The sequence below is a fragment of the Protomyctophum bolini genome (genome assembly GCF_963924005.1).
Source record: "Protomyctophum bolini genome assembly, chromosome: 5".
NCBI lineage: Eukaryota > Metazoa > Chordata > Actinopteri > Myctophiformes > Myctophidae > Protomyctophum > Protomyctophum bolini.
In genome coordinates, this window is record NC_137866.1 from 1140523 (window position 1) to 1158903 (window position 18381).

Consider the following 18381-nt stretch of genomic DNA (forward strand, 5'->3'; position numbering starts at 1 on the left):
TGTAGCGAAGGCTGTAATGCAATACAATGCAGTAGGCTATGCACTGGACAAAATTAATCTAGTCAACCAGGCCTGCAGTAGGCTATGCACTGGACAAAATGAATCTAGTCAACCAGGCCTGCAGTAGGCTATGCACTGGACAAAATTAATCTAGTCAACCAGGCCTGCAGTAGGCTATGCACTGGACAAAATTAATCTAGTCAACCAGGCCTGCAGTAGGCTATGCACTGGACAAAATTAATCTAGTCAACCAGGCCTGCAGTAGGCTATGAACTGGACAAAATTAATCTAGTCAACCAGGCCTGCAGTAGGCTATGCACTGGACAAAATTAATCTAGTCAACCAGGCCTGCAGTAGGCTATGCACTGGACAAAATTAATCTAGTCAACCAGGCCTGCAGTAGGCTATGAACTGGACAAAATTAATCTAGTCAACCAGGCCTGCAGTAGGCTATGCACTGGACAAAATTAATCTAGTCAACCAGGCCTGCAGTAGGCTATGCACTGGACAAAATTAATCTAGTCAACCAGGCCTGCAGTAGGCTATGCACTGGACAAAATGAATCTAGTCAACCAGGCCTGCAGTAGGCTATGCACTGGACAAAATTAGTCTAGTCAACCAGGCCTGCAGTAGGCTATGCACTGGACAAAATTAGTCTAGTCAACCAGGCCTGCAGTAGGCTATGCACTGGACAAAATTAATCTGGTCAACCAGGCCTGCAGTAGGCTATGAACTGGACAAAATTAATCTGGTCAACCAGGCCTGCAGTAGGCTATGCACTGGACAAAATTAATCTAGTCAACCAGGCCTGCAGTAGGCTATGCACTGGACAAAATGCGCATGACATAATGTCAATAAACCATATTGGCAATGTGGGCAGTGGCTTTATGGGGTGGCGTTCAGCGAAGGGGCTCATGGTACCGTTGAAGGGGCTCATGGTACCGTTGAAGGGGCTCATGGTACCGTTGAAGGGGCTCATGGTACCGTTGAAGGGGCTCATGGTACCGTTGAAGGGGCTAATGGTACCGTTGAAGGGGCTCATGGTACCGTTGAAGGGGCTCATGGTACAGTTGGTACCGTTGAAGGGGCTCATGGTACCGTTGAAGGGGCTCATGGTACCGTTGAAGGGGCTCATGGTACAGTTGGTACCGTTGAAGGGGCTCATGGTTCCGTTGAATGTTGGGCAGTAGCTAGCTACAAGTAGCGAAGCTACATAGCTTACTACATTTATCAGTAGCTTGATGGTAGCTTCACTCCTTTTGAACCAAGTAGCGTTTTTTTTAGTGTAGCTATTTTTAGACCCAAGTAGTGACGTAGCTTTCAACAAAAGCTATAAGTTACAAATTTACTGTTAAATAAAGTTTTGTGGGGGGAAAAAATCCCTGGAAAGAAATCCATGATTGGTTGGTTTAGATAAGAAGAGTCTGACACAAACAAACAGACCACCCGCATTCTCTAGTCTAAATCCCTGTCTCTCAGCTGGTGCGCAAATGGCTAGGCTGTGGCAATAATAATAATTAAAAAAAAGAACAAAACATAACTAAAATCGTTCATTTTTTGGAACCATGAACTTTAGTTCAAAATGTTGAATTATGAACTGAATTAGTTCCTTTAAAAAAAAATAACTGTGAACTGAACTATAGTTAATAAAAAAAAGAACTTTCCCAACACTGAACACATGAATCAGCCACACTGCAAGGTACATTAATACAAGTAAATGTGAAAAAGTTGACACCAAAAGCCAGACAGAGGGCTTGTTTCCAGATTGTTTTTTTAATAAACAACCAAACTCAGCATGTTTGCCTGCCTATTAGGCTTTTTGTTCGGTGGAAACTTGATCATGAAGTTGATACAAAATATTAAAAAAAAAAGTAGTGTCCATGTAGCTAGCTACTTTTGCCATGTAGCTTATAGTGTAGCTTGCTATAATTATCTGGGGATAGCTTTGTTGTAGTTGAGCTATATTTAACCCATTCTGACCGGGAACCCGTTTTGGTGTTAGCATCATGTTATGCTTTATCTATTGAAAAACAGCAGATCTACAAGCTCATAGCGCGCCACCGAGTGGCGCGCTACGAGCTTGTAGGTCTGCTATTTTTTTTTAAATCGAAGAACGACTGACATTTTTAGAATCTGATCTCAGGTCAGAATGGGTTAATCAGAACCAGTGTGTGTCCAGTGGAAACCTCGTATGAATCTGATCTCAGGTCAGAATGGGTTAATAGAGAGTAACTGGTAGTGTAGCTTACTACATTTTCCAAGTAGCTTGCCCATCACTACCTCCTCCCATCCCCCAGGAGGACACCATGGAGGAGTCGGGGTGGAAGAACGTCCATGGAGACGTCTTCAGGCCTCCTCAGTACCCCATGGTCCTCTCCTCCCTGCTGGGCAGCGGCATCCAGCTGCTCTGCATGATCCTCATCGTCATCTGTGAGTTCAACCGCTCAGCACCGCTCCGTTTCTACTGTTTAGTTTAGGGCTTTAACCCATCTGTGAGTCACCGTGTTCAGCACCGCTCCATTTCTACTGTTTAGTTTAGGGCCATCCATTTAAACCTGACATCGAAATACAAAAAATAAATCTTCTAAATGATGACAGTTTTCTGTCAGTGGTTCCTCCTCGTTTTGGACCCCCAGAATGATATGAAATTGGCCGCTGACCCCCATCTGAAAATATGTTGTTGTTCTATTAGGGATCCTCCCAGAAACAAATATTTGAGTTAAAAAACGTTCACTCTGAAAGAATATATATTCAAAGTTTTGAGCCACATTTTCAAGTTTTTTCCCCAAAAATAGCAGACCTACAAGCTCGTAGTGCCGCGCTATGAGCTTGTAGGTCTGCTATTTTCCAATAGCTAATAAAGTATAACATAATGCTTAAAACACCAACAGGTGTCTGAATGGGTAAATCCACTAGTCGACTTTGTTGGTACCAGTTGACTAGTTTTGAAAAGGAAAAAAAAACGTTTCTATTTATTTTTCTCCCTATTTTTGTAGGCCTCAAGATCAGCTAGAACGGTAGATTATATTCACCAATGTACACACAGTTTTTTGAATGTACAAATACTTTCTTTTATTTTATTTTTTATAATAGTAATAGGTAGTTAACCCATTCTGACCGGGAACCCGTTTTGGTGTTAGCATCATGTTATGCTTTAGCTATTGAAAAATAGCAGATCTACAAGCTCGTATCGCGCCACCGAGTGGCGCGATACGAGCTTGTAGGTCTGCTATTTTTGAAAAATTCGAAGAACGACTGACATTTTTAGAATCTGATCTCGGGTCAGAATGGGTTAATCAGACCAGTGTGTGTTCAGTGGAAACCTCGTATGAATCTGATCTCAGGTCAGAATGGGTTAAACAACTACGGTAGTCGACTAGTAAACTAGGCAACTAGTAAAAATCACTAGAAATGAAAGCCCGTCCCATCGGCGGTGGCTCAGCGGGTAGAGTGGCCGGATGGTAACCGTTTAAGGTTGCCAGTTCGAACCCTGTGGGCTCCCCCCCCAGAGTTAGTGTCAAAGTGTCCTTGAGCAAGACTCTGAACCTTTAATTGCTCGTTGGTGCCTTGCATGGTTTCTGCCGCCATCGGTGTGTGAATGTAATGCACAATCTGTAAAGCGCCTTGGATAAAGGCGCTATTTAAATGCACCATTTACCATTTACCATGATGTAAAATGTCTTTGACCGCTGCCTGTGTTCACGTGTTGAGTTCTGTGTTGTCTTTGACCGCTGTCTGTGTTCACGTGTTGAGTTCTGTGTGTCTTTGACCGCTGTCTGTGTTCACGTGTTGAGTTCTGTGTGTCTTTGACCGCTGTCTGTGTTCACGTGTTGCGTTCTGTGTGTCTTTGACGTGTTTAACGTGTTGTGTTCCGTGTGTCTTTGACGTGTTTAACGTGTTGTGTTCTGTGTGTCTTTGACGTGTTTAACGTGTTGCGTTCCGTGTGTCTTTGACGTGTTTAACGTGTTGTGTTCCGTGTGTCTTTGACGTGTTTAACGTGTTGTGTTCTGTGTGTCTTTGACGTGTTTAACGTGTTGTGTTCTGTGTGTCTTTGACGTGTTTAACGTGTTGCGTTCTGTGTGTCTTTGACTTGTTTAACGTGTTGTGTTCTGTGTGTCTTTGACGTGTTTAACGTGTTGTGTTCTGTGTGTCTTTGACGTGTTTTTAACGTGTTGCGTTCCGTGTGTCTTTGACGTGTTTAACGTGTTGTGTTCTGTGTGTCTTTGACGTGTTTAACGTGTTGTGTTCTGTGTGTCTTTGACGTGTTTAACGTGTTGTGTTCTGTGTGTCTTTGACGTGTTTAACGTGTTGTGTTCTGTGTGTCTTTGACGTGTTTAACGTGTTGCGTTCTGTGTGTCTTTGACGTGTTTAACGTGTTGTGTTCTGTGTGTCTTTGACTTGTTTAACGTGTTGTGTTCTGTGTGTCTTTGACTTGTTTAACGTGTTGCGTTCCGTGTGTCTTTGACTTGTTTAACGTGTTGTGTTCTGTGTGTCTTTGACTTGTTTAACGTGTTGTGTTCTGTGTGTCGTTGACGTGTTTAACGTGTTGTGTTCTGTGTGTCTTTGACGTGTTTAACGTGTTGTGTTCTGTGTGTCTTTGACGTGTTTAACGTGTTGTGTTCTGTGTGTCTTTGACGTGTTTAACGTGTTGTGTTCTGTGTGTCTTTGACGTGTTTAACGTGTTGTGTTCTGTGTGTCTTTGACGTGTTTTTAACGTGTTGCGTTCCGTGTGTCTTTGACGTGTTTAACGTGTTGTGTTCTGTGTGTCTTTGACGTGTTTAACGTGTTGTGTTCTGTGTGTCTTTGACGTGTTTAACGTGTTGTGTTCTGTGTGTCTTTGACGTGTTTAACGTGTTGTGTTCTGTGTGTCTTTGACGTGTTTAACGTGTTGTGTTCTGTGTGTCTTTGACGTGTTTAACGTGTTGCGTTCCGTGTGTCTTTGACTTGTTTAACGTGTTGCGTTCTGTGTCGTCTTTGACGTGTTTAACGTGTTGTGTTCTGTGTGTCTTTGACTTGTTTAACGTGTTGTGTTCTGTGTGTCTTTGACGTGTTTAACGTGTTGTGTTCTGTGTGTCTTTGACGTGTTTAACGTGTTGTGTTCTGTGTGTCTTTGACGTGTTTAACGTGTTGCGTTCTGTGTGTCTTTGACTTGTTTAACGTGTCGTGTTCTTTGTGTCTTTGACTTGTTTAACGTGTCGTGTTCTGTGTGTCTTTGACGTGTTTAACGTGTTGTGTTCTGTGTGTCTTTGACTTGTTTAACGTGTTGTGTTCTGTGTGTCTTTGACGTGTTTAACGTGTTGTGTTCCGTGTGTCTTTGACGTGTTTAACGTGTTGTGTTGTTCCGTGTGTCTTTGACGTGTTTAACGTGTTGCGTTCCGTGTGTCTCTGCAGTCGTGGCCATGTTGGGAATGTTGTCTCCGTCCAGCAGAGGAGCTCTGATGACCACCTCGTGCTTCCTCTTCATGTTCATGGGGTGAGGAGCGCCGTTCATTCTACAAATGTCTTCTGAAGCATGACTGTTCTCTCTGAAAAAACCTCATGTTTCTATGTCAGCGGCGCTCAAACTGTTTCATGTCAATGACCCCTAATATCATATGTATGTATTTGGCTGTCGACCCCCATCTGAAAATATGTTGTTCCAGGGACCGTTATTTTCACCCTGGAATCTGTATTTGGTTTTACAAACTTCTTTCCTCCGAAATAATATATTTCTATAATATTTCTATAGGCAAGCTGACAACTCACACAAGAGCTTGTAGACCTGCTGTTTTTGAGTAGCGTACATATTACAAACTAGGGCTTAAAGAAGTGCTTAAGCACATCTTTGGATAACCATAAACCTTCCACAGGACGTAAACTATTGAACCTGTCTTCAGTCGCTGTGTGTTGTTTCTTCCACAGTGTTTTAAACTATAGAACCTGTCTTCAGTCACAGTGTTTTAAACTATAGAACCTGTCTCCAGTCACAGTGTTTTAAACTATAGAACCTGTCTTCAGTCGCAGTGTTTTAAACTATAGAACCTGTCTTCAGTCGCAGTGTTTTAAACTATAGAACCTGTCTTCAGTCGCAGTGTTTTAAACTATAGAACCTGTCTTCAGTCGCTGTGTGTTGTGTTTCTCCCACAGTGTTTTAAACTATAGAACCTGTCTTCAGTCACAGTGTTTTAAACTATAGAACCTGTCTTCAGTCACAGTGTTTTAAACTATAGAACCTGTCTTCAGTCGCTGTGTGTTATGTTTCTCCCACAGTGTTTTAAACTATAGAACCTGTCTTCAGTCGCTGTGTGTTATGTTTCTCCCACAGTGTTTTAAACTATAGAACCTGTCTTCAGTCACAGTGTTTTAAACTATAGAACCCGTCTTCAGTCGCTGTGTGTTGTGTTTCTCCCACAGTGTTTTAAACTATAGAACCTGTCTTCAGTCGCTGTGTGTTGTGTTTCTCCCACAGTGTTTTAAAATATAGAACCTGTCTTCAGTCACAGTGTTTTAAACTATAGAACCTGTCTTCAGTCACAGTGTTTTAAACTATAGAACCTGTCTTCAGTCGCTGTGTGTTGTGTTTCTCCCACAGTGTTTTAAACTATAGAACCTGTCTTCAGTCGCTGTGTGTTGTGTTTCTCCCACAGTGTTTTAAACTATAGAACCTGTCTTCAGTCGCTGTGTGTTGTGTTTCTCCCACAGTGTTTTAAAATATAGAACCTGTCTTCAGTCACAGTGTTTTAAACTATAGAACCTGTCTTCAGTCGCTGTGTGTTGTGTTTCTCCCACAGTGTTTTAAACTATAGAACCCGTCTTCAGTCGCAGTGTGTTGTGTTTCTCCCACAGGGTGTTCGGAGGCTACTTTGCCGGCAGACTTTACCGCACACTAAAAGGCCATCGATGGAAGAAAGGAGCATTTTGTGTGAGTTGGTAATAAATCACTTTTCTTTGTGACCGCCGCGCTCTGACTCCTGATGCGTTACCTGTTCACCGCTCTCTGACTCCTGGTGCGTTACCTGTTCACCGCTATCTGACTCCTGATGCGTTACCTGTTCACCGCTATCTGACTCCTGATGCGTTACCTGTTCACCGCTCTCTGACTCCTGATGCGTTACCTGTTCACCGCTCTCTGACTCCTGGTGCGTTACCTGTTCACCGCTCTCTGACTCCTGATGCGTTACCTGTTCACCGCGCTCTGACTCCTGATGCGTTACCTGTTCACCGCGCTCTGACTCCTGATGCGTTACCTGTTCACCGCTATCTGACTCCTGATGCGTTACCTGTTCACCGCTCTCTGACTCCTGATGCGTTACCTGTTCACCGCTCTCTGACTCCTGATGCGTTACCTGTTCACCGCTCTCTGACTCCTGATGCGTTACCTGTTCACCGCGCTCTGACTCCTGATGCGTTACCTGTTCACCGCTCTCTGACTCCTGATGCGTTACCTGTTCACCGCTCTCTGACTCCTGATGCGTTACCTGTTCACCGCTCTCTGACTCCTGATGCGTTACCTGTTCACCGCGCTCTGACTCCTGATGCGTTACCTGTTCACCGCTCTCTGACTCCTGATGCGTTACCTGTTCACCGCTCTCTGACTCCTGATGCGTTACCTGTTCACCGCTCTCTGACTCCTGATGCGTTACCTGTTCACCGCGCTCTGACTCCTGATGCGTTACCTGTTCACCGCTATCTGACTCCTGGTGCGTTACCTGTTCACCGCGCTCTGACTCCTGATGCGTTACCTGTTCACCGCTCTCTGACTCCTGATGCGTTACCTGTTCACCGCTCTCTGACTCCTGATGCGTTACCTGTTCACCGCTCTCTGACTCCTGATGCGTTACCTGTTCACCGCTCTCTGACTCCTGATGCGTTACCTGTTCACCGCTCTCTGACTCCTGGTGCGTTACCTGTTCACCGCTCTCTGACTCCTGGTGCGTTACCCGTCCAAATCATGCAATAGTCAGTGATGTGAACAGGTTTTCAATGTAATGAGTCCCGGGATGCAGGGATGGTCTTTTAGAAATGAGTCCCAAGTACATTTTATGAGTCCCACTTCAACAACGTTAGAAGTCATATTTTGCCTTTTTTTTTATTTATTTTGTTTTTACAAATTGCAGCATTTAACTCCCATTTCATTTTGGTTATAATGTGGTTATATTATTCATGTAGAAAACGCACCTGGCTGCCCTACGCACCTGACCACCTGGCTGCCCTACGCACCTGACCTGCTCTAACGTGTTGTCTCTGTTTCATCCCGCAGACGGCAACGTTATATCCTGCTGTCGTGTTTGGGATCTGCTTCATCCTCAACTGTTTCATCTGGGGAGAGCACTCTTCTGGGGCGGTGAGTTTATCATAATTATGATATAGTACTTTATTGTAACTCCACATTTGCCTTGTGTGACCCAGCAGCCAAGTATGCAGAACACATACAGTATACACACATTTGACACACGGCGCAAACAATATTACATACATGAAGACATGAAGACAAGAACAATGGCCACCACCCTAGATTAGATTACCCCGTGGCTACTACAACTCCTGATTGAGCCTCAAGGTCGACCTCTTTAGTCTGACCTTAGTGTATGCTGGAAATATGCTGTTCCAGTTGACCCCTCAGAAGCAAAGATACGAGTCGAAAAATGTTTCGCTGTGAAATAACACATATTCAACGATTTGTACACGATTTCCCCCCAAAAATAGCAGATCTATAAGCTCATGTATGAGCTTGTAGATCTGCTGTTTTTTCAACAGCCAAAGTGTAAAAGAATGGTTAGAAGCTGTTTTTCCAACAGCCAAAATGTAAAATAATGGTTAGAAGCTGTTTTTCCAACAGCCAAAATGTAAAATAATGGTTAGAAGCTGTTTTTCCAACAGCCAAAATGTAAAATAATGGTTAGAAGCTGTTTTTCCAACAGCCAAAATGTAAAATAATGGTTAGAAGCTGTTTTTCCAACAGCCAAAATGTAAAAGAATGGTTAGAAGCTGTTTTTCCAACAGCCAAAATGTAAAATAATGGTTAGAAGCTGTTTCCCAACAGCCAAAGTGGAAAATAATGGTTAAACGCTGTTTTCCAACAGCCATAGTGTAAAATAATGGTTAGAAGCTGTTTTTCCAACAGCCAAAATGTAAAATAATGGTTAGAAGCTGTTTTTCCAACAGCCAAAGTGTAAAATAATGGTTAGAAGCTGTTTTTCCAACAGCCAAAATGTAAAATAATGGTTAGAAGCTGTTTTTCCAACAGCCAAAATGTAAAATAATGGTTAGAAGCTGTTTTTCCAACAGCCAAAATGTAAAATAATGGTTAGAAGCTGTTTTTCCAACAGCCAAAATGTAAAATAATGGTTAGAAGCTGTTTTTCCAACAGCCAAAATGTAAAAGAATGGTTAGAAGCTGTTTTTCCAACAGCCAAAATGTAAAATAATGGTTAGAAGCTGTTTCCCAACAGCCAAAGTGGAAAATAATGGTTAAACGCTGTTTTCCAACAGCCATAGTGTAAAATAATGGTTAGAAGCTGTTTTTCCAACAGCCAAAATGTAAAATAATGGTTAGAAGCTGTTTTTCCAACAGCCAAAGTGTAAAATAATGGTTAGAAGCTGTTTTTCCAACAGCCAAAATGTAAAATAATGGTTAGAAGCTGTTTTTCCAACAGCCAAAATGTAAAATAATGGTTAGAAGCTGTTTTTCCAACAGCCAAAATGTAAAATAATGGTTAGAAGCTGTTTTTCCAACAGCCAAAGTGTAAAATATTGGTTAATTCTGGGGGTCCTTGACGTGAAAAAGGTTGAGCACCACTGACATAGAAACATAGGTTTTTCTGACTTTCTTTTTTAGGATTTAGAAGCCTTTTCTTTATCGACCTCAGTCCAAAATGGATAAAAGAACCAGTCAACTAGTAAAAAAAGGTTGCCAATAACACTGTGGTGGTTCTAACCTTCAAGGTCAAGTTCATTCATATGTCCCAAACTGGGCACTTTGTTTTAACCGCAGATGATAAAAGCTCTCAGAGACATTACAAACAGTACAACAGACATAACAACAGACATACATAATACATTATCACAAGATACAGATTGTTACATTAAATATAAAGTGCAACCAGGGCTGAAGTGCACCGAGTGCAACCACATCTACCTCCTCCTGCCTCCCTTGTTGATGGCTCGGATGGAGGTAGGTATGAATGAAAACCTGTGTACAAAGAGGCTCTATATGTACACCAAAGTCCTTGTGGCGGTGCCGACGCACGGGAGAAAACTGTAGAGGAGATCTTGAATGAACAAGAAGGTAGAGCCGCACACACCAATAGCTAGAGTACCAATATTTATTCGGACAGCAGGTAAGACAGAAATATCCAACGTTTCGGCGGTTAAGCCTTCATCAGGGAATGAAAATGAATGAAAACCTGTACATGTTTGTTTTGGTAACGGGGGGCCGGGTGGCAGGACTTCATGTTCCGGGTATAGGGGGTGAGAGCTGTCTGCTCTAATACATGATGCTTGTTTCAGGTTCCCTTCACCACCATGCTGTGGTGGTTCTACCCTCCAGGTTCCCTTCACCACCATGCTGTGGTGGTTCTAACTGTGGTGGTTCTACCCTCCAGGTTCCCTTCACCACCATGCTGTGGTGGTTCTAACCTCCAGGTTCCCTTCACCACCATGCTGTGGTGGTTCTAACTGTGGTGGTTCTACCCTCCAGGTTCCCTTCACCACCATGCTGTGGTGGTTCTAACTGTGGTGGTTCTACCCTCCAGGTTCCCTTCACCACCATGCTGTGGTGGTTCTAACCTCTAGGTTCCCTTCACCACCATGCTGTGGTGGTTCTAACCTCCAGGTTCCCTTCACCACCATGCTGTGGTGGTTCTAACTGTGGTGGTTCTACCCTCCAGGTTCCCTTCACCACCATGCTGTGGTGGTTCTAACTGTGGTGGTTCTACCCTCCAGGTTCCCTTCACCACCATGCTGTGGTGGTTCTAACTGTGGTGGTTCTACCCTCCAGGTTCCCTTCACCACCATGCTGTGGTGGTTCTACCCTCCAGGTTCCCTTCACCACCATGCTGTGGTGGTTCTAACTGTGGTGGTTCTACCCTCCAGGTTCCCTTCACCACCATGCTGTGGTGGTTCTACCCTCCAGGTTCCCTTCACCACCATGCTGTGGTGGTTCTAACTGTGGTGGTTCTACCCTCCAGGTTCCCTTCACCACCATGCTGTGGTGGTTCTAACTGTGGTGGTTCTACCCTCCAGGTTCCCTTCACCACCATGCTGTGGTGGTTCTAACCTCTAGGTTCCCTTCACCACCATGCTGTGGTGGTTCTACCCTCCAGGTTCCCTTCACCACCATGCTGTGGTGGTTCTAACTGTGGTGGTTCTACCCTCCAGGTTCCCTTCACCACCATGCTGTGGTGGTTCTAACTGTGGTGGTTCTACCCTCCAGGTTCCCTTCACCACCATGCTGTGGTGGTTCTACCCTCCAGGTTCCCTTCACCACCATGCTGTGGTGGTTCTACCCTCCAGGTTCCCTTCACCACCATGCTGTGGTGGTTCTAACTGTGGTGGTTCTACCCTCCAGGTTCCCTTCACCACCATGCTGTGGTGGTTCTAACTGTGGTGGTTCTACCCTCCAGGTTCCCTTCACCACCATGCTGTGGTGGTTCTAACCTCCAGGTTCCCTTCACCACCATGCTGTGGTGGTTCTAACTGTGGTGGTTCTACCCTCCAGGTTCCCTTCACCACCATGCTGTGGTGGTTCTAACTGTGGTGGTTCTACCCTCCAGGTTCCCTTCACCACCATGCTGTGGTGGTTCTAACTGTGGTGGTTCTACCCTCCAGGTTCCCTTCACCACCATGCTGTGGTGGTTCTACCCTCCAGGTTCCCTTCACCACCATGCTGTGGTGGTTCTAACTGTGGTGGTTCTACCCTCCAGGTTCCCTTCACCACCATGCTGTGGTGGTTCTAACCTCCAGGTTCCCTTCACCACCATGCTGTGGTGGTTCTAACTGTGGTGGTTCTACCCTCCAGGTTCCCTTCACCACCATGCTGTGGTGGTTCTAACTGTGGTGGTTCTACCCTCCAGGTTCCCTTCACCACCATGCTGTGGTGGTTCTAACTGTGGTGGTTCTCCCCTCCAGGTTCCCTTCTCCACCATGCTGTGGTGGTTCTACCCTCCAGGTTCCCTTCACCACCATGCTGTGGTGGTTCTAACTGTGGTGGTTCTACCCTCCAGGTTCCCTTCACCACCATGCTGTGGTGGTTCTAACTGTGGTGGTTCTACCCTCCAGGTTCCCTTCACCACCATGCTGTGGTGGTTCTAACTGTGGTGGTTCTACCCTCCAGGTTCCCTTCACCACCATGCTGGCCCTGCTGTGCATGTGGTTCGGCATCTCCATGCCTCTGGTCTACCTGGGCTACTACTTCGGTTTCCGCAAGCAGCCGTACGACAACCCCGTCCGCACCAACCAGATCCCTCGGCAGGTCCCCGAGCAGCGCTGGTACATGAACAAGATGGTCGGGTGAGTTCTTCTCCTTCAGCAGCTATAACAATAATAAAATAATGAAACTTTATTTGTATAGCACCTTTCATGACATGGGGCGGCGGCGGTGGCTCAGGGGTAGAGTGCCTGGATGGGAACCGCAAGGTTGCCAGTTCGAACCCGGGCTCCCCCAGAGTTACTGTCGAAGTGTCCTTGAGCAAGACACTGAACCCCTAATTGCTCCCGATGTGCTAGTTGGTGCCTTGCATGGTTTCCTCTGCCATCGGTGTGTGAATGGGTGAATGTAATGCACAATCTATGTAAAGCGCCTTGGATAAAGGCGCTATATAAATGCACCATTTACCATTTACCATTTATGACATGAAATGCAGCTCAAAGTGCATTACAGAGTAATGGAGGAAAAAAATAAAATAAAAGCAAGCATTAATGCAATACAGTGAGGACATGAATAACATGAAATAAAAGATCAATTTCTATGTATCAAGATCACTCGAGGCAGGTATAGTGCAGGAATATACACAATGATTAGTCTCTAGGGTGGTTGTGTTCCATTTGATATCCTTCTCCTATCACAGCAACTCACAAATCTTTGCTGCTGTGTTTGCACGTTGTTGTACATGCACACCACCAGAGCATTGTGATGGAAGAGTTGCGACATTGAGGGGGCGGAAACCAAGCGCTGGAGCGCTGTTCTAATGCAGCCTGAACTGAGACAAGCTGGAGTTATACGTTGTTTTCAACAAGGGCGGCGCAAATAAGAGCTATTTTAACCCATTCTGACCTGAGATCAGATTCATACGAGGTTTCCACTGGACACACACTGGTCTGATGAACCCATTCTGACCTGAGATCAGATTCATACGAGGTTTCCACTGGACACACACTGGTCTGATGAACCCATTCTGACCTGAGATCAGATTCTAAAAATGTCAGTCGTTCTTCGAATTTTTCAAAAATAGCAGACCTACAAGCTCGTAGCGCGCCACTCGGTGGCGCGATATGAGCTTGTAGATCTGCTATTTTTCAATAGCTAAAGCATAACATGATGCTAACACCAAAATGGGTGCCCGGTCAGAATGGGTTAAGCATGTGTGCAACATGACAACTGTTTTAAAAGTATTGTACAGTAACAACTAAAGTCTCTGTAATGTTTATGTTATGTACTATTACTACAAAACAATCTAAAATAAAAGGTATTTAAGATCATTAAAGCTGGGCTGTTGCCGCCTGGGTCCAATGCATTTCTGCCATGCCTACTTCCGGTCCAGGACTTTGTCCCAGTGCGTTGTCCCCACACACTCAATACATAGTTCTATGTAGGAGAGACGCCATTGGACTGACCCCATGAAGTGAAGGCAGTTTGCGTAACTCTTGTCTATATCTAAGGCTCCGGTACGCACCACGTACGTCCTGCGTCTCGGTCGGAAGCGTGTCTTTCAGGCACCAGCACCCTGCGGTGTCCACGGATAGACGCATACCACTTCATCCTGCTACAAATTCACTCAGCACTTCATGTGGGACATTTCCTTCCCTTTTCTTACTGATATTTTCGGTCTCTCCCACAGAATCCTGATGGCGGGGATCTTACCGTTTGGTGCCATGTTTATTGAGCTGTTCTTCATCTTCAGTGTGAGTAGAACAACCTGCTCTGATGCCTTCAGTTCATCTGCATCAGAATGTTATGCATGTTAACCAATGACCACATCAATACAGATAGAATCCATTAGATGTTTACTAATTGTGTGTGTGTGTGTGTGTGTGTGTGTGTGTGTGTGTGTGTGTGTGTGTGTGTGTGTGTGTGTGTGTGTGTGTGTGTGTGTGTGTGTGTGTGTGTGTGTGTGTGTGTGTGTGTGTGTGTGTGTGTGTGTGTGTGTGTGTGTGTGTGTGTGTGTGTGTGTGTGTGTGTGTGTGTGTGTGTGCGCGTGCGTGCGTGCTCGTACGTGCGCTGTATGTAAGTTAGGCTACTGGTTAAGACTGAACATTCTGTCAGGTGAAACGCCTGGCTGGCACCCCGTACGGCCAAACCGCTAACACTCCAATCGTCCAGGACGAAGTTCACCGTGCTTTTTATTAGTATCACCAGGACCAGGTTCTGTCCAAAAGACGACGATTATTGATCGCTCCATTACCTCCCGTTGTCGTCGATCGGCTCCACAGTGTTCCGGCTACATCTAGCTGCCACATCCGGGATAACATCCGGTCCTAAACAGCCACATCCGGGATAACATCCGGTCCTAAACAGCCACATCCGGGATAACATCCGGTCCTAAACAGCCACATCCGGGATAACATCCGGTCCTAAACAGCCACATCCGGGATAACATCCGGTCCTAAACAGCCACATCCGGGATAACATCTGGTCCTAAACAGCCACATCCGGGATAACATCCGGTCCTAAACAGCCACATCCGGGATAACATCCGGTCCTAAACAGCCACATCCGGGATAACATCCGGTCCTAAACAGCCACATCCGGGATAACATCCGGTCCTAAACAGCCACATCCGGGATAACATCCGGTCCGTCGCTAAAAGTGCTCCCTTGCTATAAATGGCCTGGGCGCTATGATGTAATGGATTAAATGACCCTTAAGGCAATGAAGGGGTTTTTAACAAGGTGTGTGTGTGTGTGTGTGTGTGTGTGTGTGTGTGTGTGTCTCTAACAGGCCATCTGGGAGAACCAGTTCTACTACCTGTTTGGTTTCCTCTTCCTGGTGTTCATCATCCTGGTGGTCTCCTGCTCCCAGATCAGCATCGTCATGGTCTACTTCCAGCTGTGTGCAGAGGTACAGTACATACAGTATATACAGTACCATGGTCTACTTCCAGCTGTGTGCAGAGGTACATTACATACAGTACATACAGTACCATGGTCTACTTCCAGCTGTGTGCAGAGGTACATTACATACAGTATATACAGTACCATGGTCTACTTCCAGCTGTGTGCAGAGGTACAGTACATACAGTATATACAGTACCATGGTCTACTTCCAGCTGTGTTCAGAGGTACAGTATATTAATGGTCTACTTCCAGCTGTGTTCAGAGGTACATTATATTAATGGTCTACTTCCAGCTGTGTGCAGAGGTACATTATATTAATGGTCTACTTCCAGCCGTGTTCAGAGGTACAGTATATTAATGGTCTACTTCCAGCTGTGTTCAGAGGTACATTATATTAATGGTCTATACTTCCAGCTGTGTGCAGAGGTACAGTACATACAGTACCATGGTCTACTCCCAGCTGTGTTCAGAGGTACATTATATTAATGGTCTACTTCCAGCCGTGTTCAGAGGTACAGTATATTAATGGTCTACTTCCAGCTGTGTTCAGAGGTACATTATATTAATGGTCTACTTCCAGCTGTGTTCAGAGGTACAGTATATTAATGGTCTACTTCCAGCTGTGTTCAGAGGTACAGTATATTAATGGTCTACTTCCAGCTGTGTTCAGAGGTACATTATATTAATGGTCTACTTCCAGCTGTGTGCAGAGGTACATTATATTAATGGTCTACTTCCAGCTGTGTTCAGAGGTACATTATATTAATGGTCTACTTCCAGCTGTGTTCAGAGGTACAGTATATTAATGGTCTACTTCCAGCCGTGTTCAGAGGTACAGTATATTAATGGTCTACTTCCAGCTGTGTTCAGAGGTACAGTATATTAATGGTCTACTTCCAGCCGTGTTCAGAGGTACAGTATATTAATGGTCTACTTCCAGCTGTGTTCAGAGGTACAGTATATTAATGGTCTACTTCCAGCCGTGTTCAGAGGTACATTATATTAATGGTCTACTTCCAGCTGTGTTCAGAGGTACAGTATATTAATGGTCTACTTCCAGCTGTGTGCAGAGGTACAGTATATTAATGGTCTACTTCCAGCTGTGTGCAGAGGTACATTATATTAATGGTCTACTTCCAGCTGTGTGCAGAGGTACAGTATATTAATGGTCTACTTCCAGCTGTGTTCAGAGGTACATTATATTAATGGTCTACTTCCAGCTGTGTGCAGAGGTACAGTATATTAATGGTCTACTTCCAGCTGTGTGCAGAGGTACAGTATATTAATGGTCTACTTCCAGCTGTGTGCAGAGGTACATTATATTAATGGTCTACTTCCAGCTGTGTTCAGAGGTACATTATATTAATGGTCTACTTCCAGCTGTGTGCAGAGGTACAGTATATTAATGGTCTACTTCCAGCTGTGTGCAGAGGTACAGTATATTAATGGTCTACTTCCAGCTGTGTGCAGAGGTACATTATATTAATGGTCTACTTCCAGCTGTGTGCAGAGGTACATTACATACAGTATATACAGTACCATGGTCTACTCCCAGCTGTGTGCAGAGGTACAGTACATACAGTATATACAGTACCATGGTCTACTTCCAGCTGTGTGCAGAGGTACAGTATATTAATGGTCTACTTCCAGCTGTGTGCAGAGGTACATTACATACAGTATATACAGTACCATGGTCTACTTCCAGCTGTGTGCAGAGGTACAGTATATTAATGGTCTACTTCCAGCTGTGTTCAGAGGTACATTACATACAGTACATACAGTACCATGGTCTACTTCCAGCTGTGTTCAGAGGTACAGTATATTAATGGTCTACTTCCAGCTGTGTGCAGAGGTACATTATATTAATGGTCTACTTCCAGCTGTGTTCAGAGGTACATTATATTAATGGTCTACTTCCAGCTGTGTTCAGAGGTACAGTATATTAATGGTCTACTTCCAGCTGTGTTCAGAGGTACAGTACATACAGTATATACAGTACCATGGTCTACTTCCAGCTGTGTGCAGAGGTACAGTATATTAATGGTCTACTTCCAGCTGTGTGCAGAGGTACATTACATACAGTATATACAGTACCATGGTCTACTTCCAGCTCTGTGCAGAGGTACATTACATACAGTACATACAGTACCATGGTCTACTTCCAGCTGTGTTCAGAGGTACAGTATATTAATGGTCTACTTCCAGCTGTGTTCAGAGGTACAGTATATTAATGGTCTACTCCCAGCTGTGTGCAGAGGTACATTACATACAGTATATACAGTACCATGGTCTACTTCCAGCTGTGTTCAGAGGTGCAGTACAGTTTATTCCACCGGTTCCGTTACTTCTAAATGTGTACCATGTGCAGACATGGACGTACACGTTTGCATTTGTAAATGTTGGAACACCCCTAGTCCCCTCTTCTATGATATAATACTGTATCTTTATGTTTAGTGTTCTAGTGATATAATACTGTATCTTTATGTTTAGTGTTCTAGTGATATAATACTGTATCTTTATGTTTAGTGTTCTAGTGATATAATACTGTATCTTTATGTTTAGTGTTCTAGTGATATAATACTGTATCTTTATGTTTAGTGTTCTAGGACAGGGGTCTGCAACCTTTTTGAAACAAAGTGCCATGTTTTTAGTTTCTATATAGTCAGTGTGTCACTTTAATGACACCACACCATGCACAATTCCAACATTTTTGTTTTTGATTGTCCACGAATATAACCTTTTACCTTGTTAAATATTCTTTCACATTGTTATAATGATCATTAGACTCAGAGCATAGCCCTTCTATCTCACTCCCCAGTCAGAGTTCAGAGTTTTAATGAATGTAGAATGATGTGCAGGACGTAATTTACATACAAATATGAGTGAATTCATTTATTAGATTTTTTTAATGCCAGTGTGCCAGTGATCACCGTCCTTTGTGCCAAGGTTGGCACCAGTGCCAAAGGTTGCCTACCCCTGTTCTAGGATATAATACTGTATATTTTGCTTTGAACTGCAGGACTACCGCTGGTGGTGGAGGACGTTCCTGGTGTCGGGAGGTTCGGCCTTCTACGTTCTGGTCTACGCCGTCTTCTACTTCGTCAACAAGGTACACGGAGCCCCGAGGGCT

At 44.4% G+C, this 18381-nt stretch overlaps 1 protein-coding gene across 1 annotated transcript in view; it reads left to right on the forward strand.

Moving 5' to 3' along the window:
- tm9sf4 (transmembrane 9 superfamily protein member 4) overlaps positions 1-18381 on the forward strand; it is a gene marked incomplete at its 5' end in the record, with an annotated part of 40765 nt that overhangs the window by 18669 nt on the left and 3715 nt on the right. Inside the window, 8 exons of the mRNA XM_080763757.1 lie at positions 2298-2430; positions 5392-5473; positions 6826-6901; positions 8240-8323; positions 12313-12488; positions 14036-14099; positions 15136-15255; positions 18271-18360. Coding sequence (XP_080619883.1) covers positions 2298-2430; positions 5392-5473; positions 6826-6901; positions 8240-8323; positions 12313-12488; positions 14036-14099; positions 15136-15255; positions 18271-18360 — 825 coding nt within the window. The remainder of the gene's footprint in view (positions 1-2297; positions 2431-5391; positions 5474-6825; positions 6902-8239; positions 8324-12312; positions 12489-14035; positions 14100-15135; positions 15256-18270; positions 18361-18381) is intronic.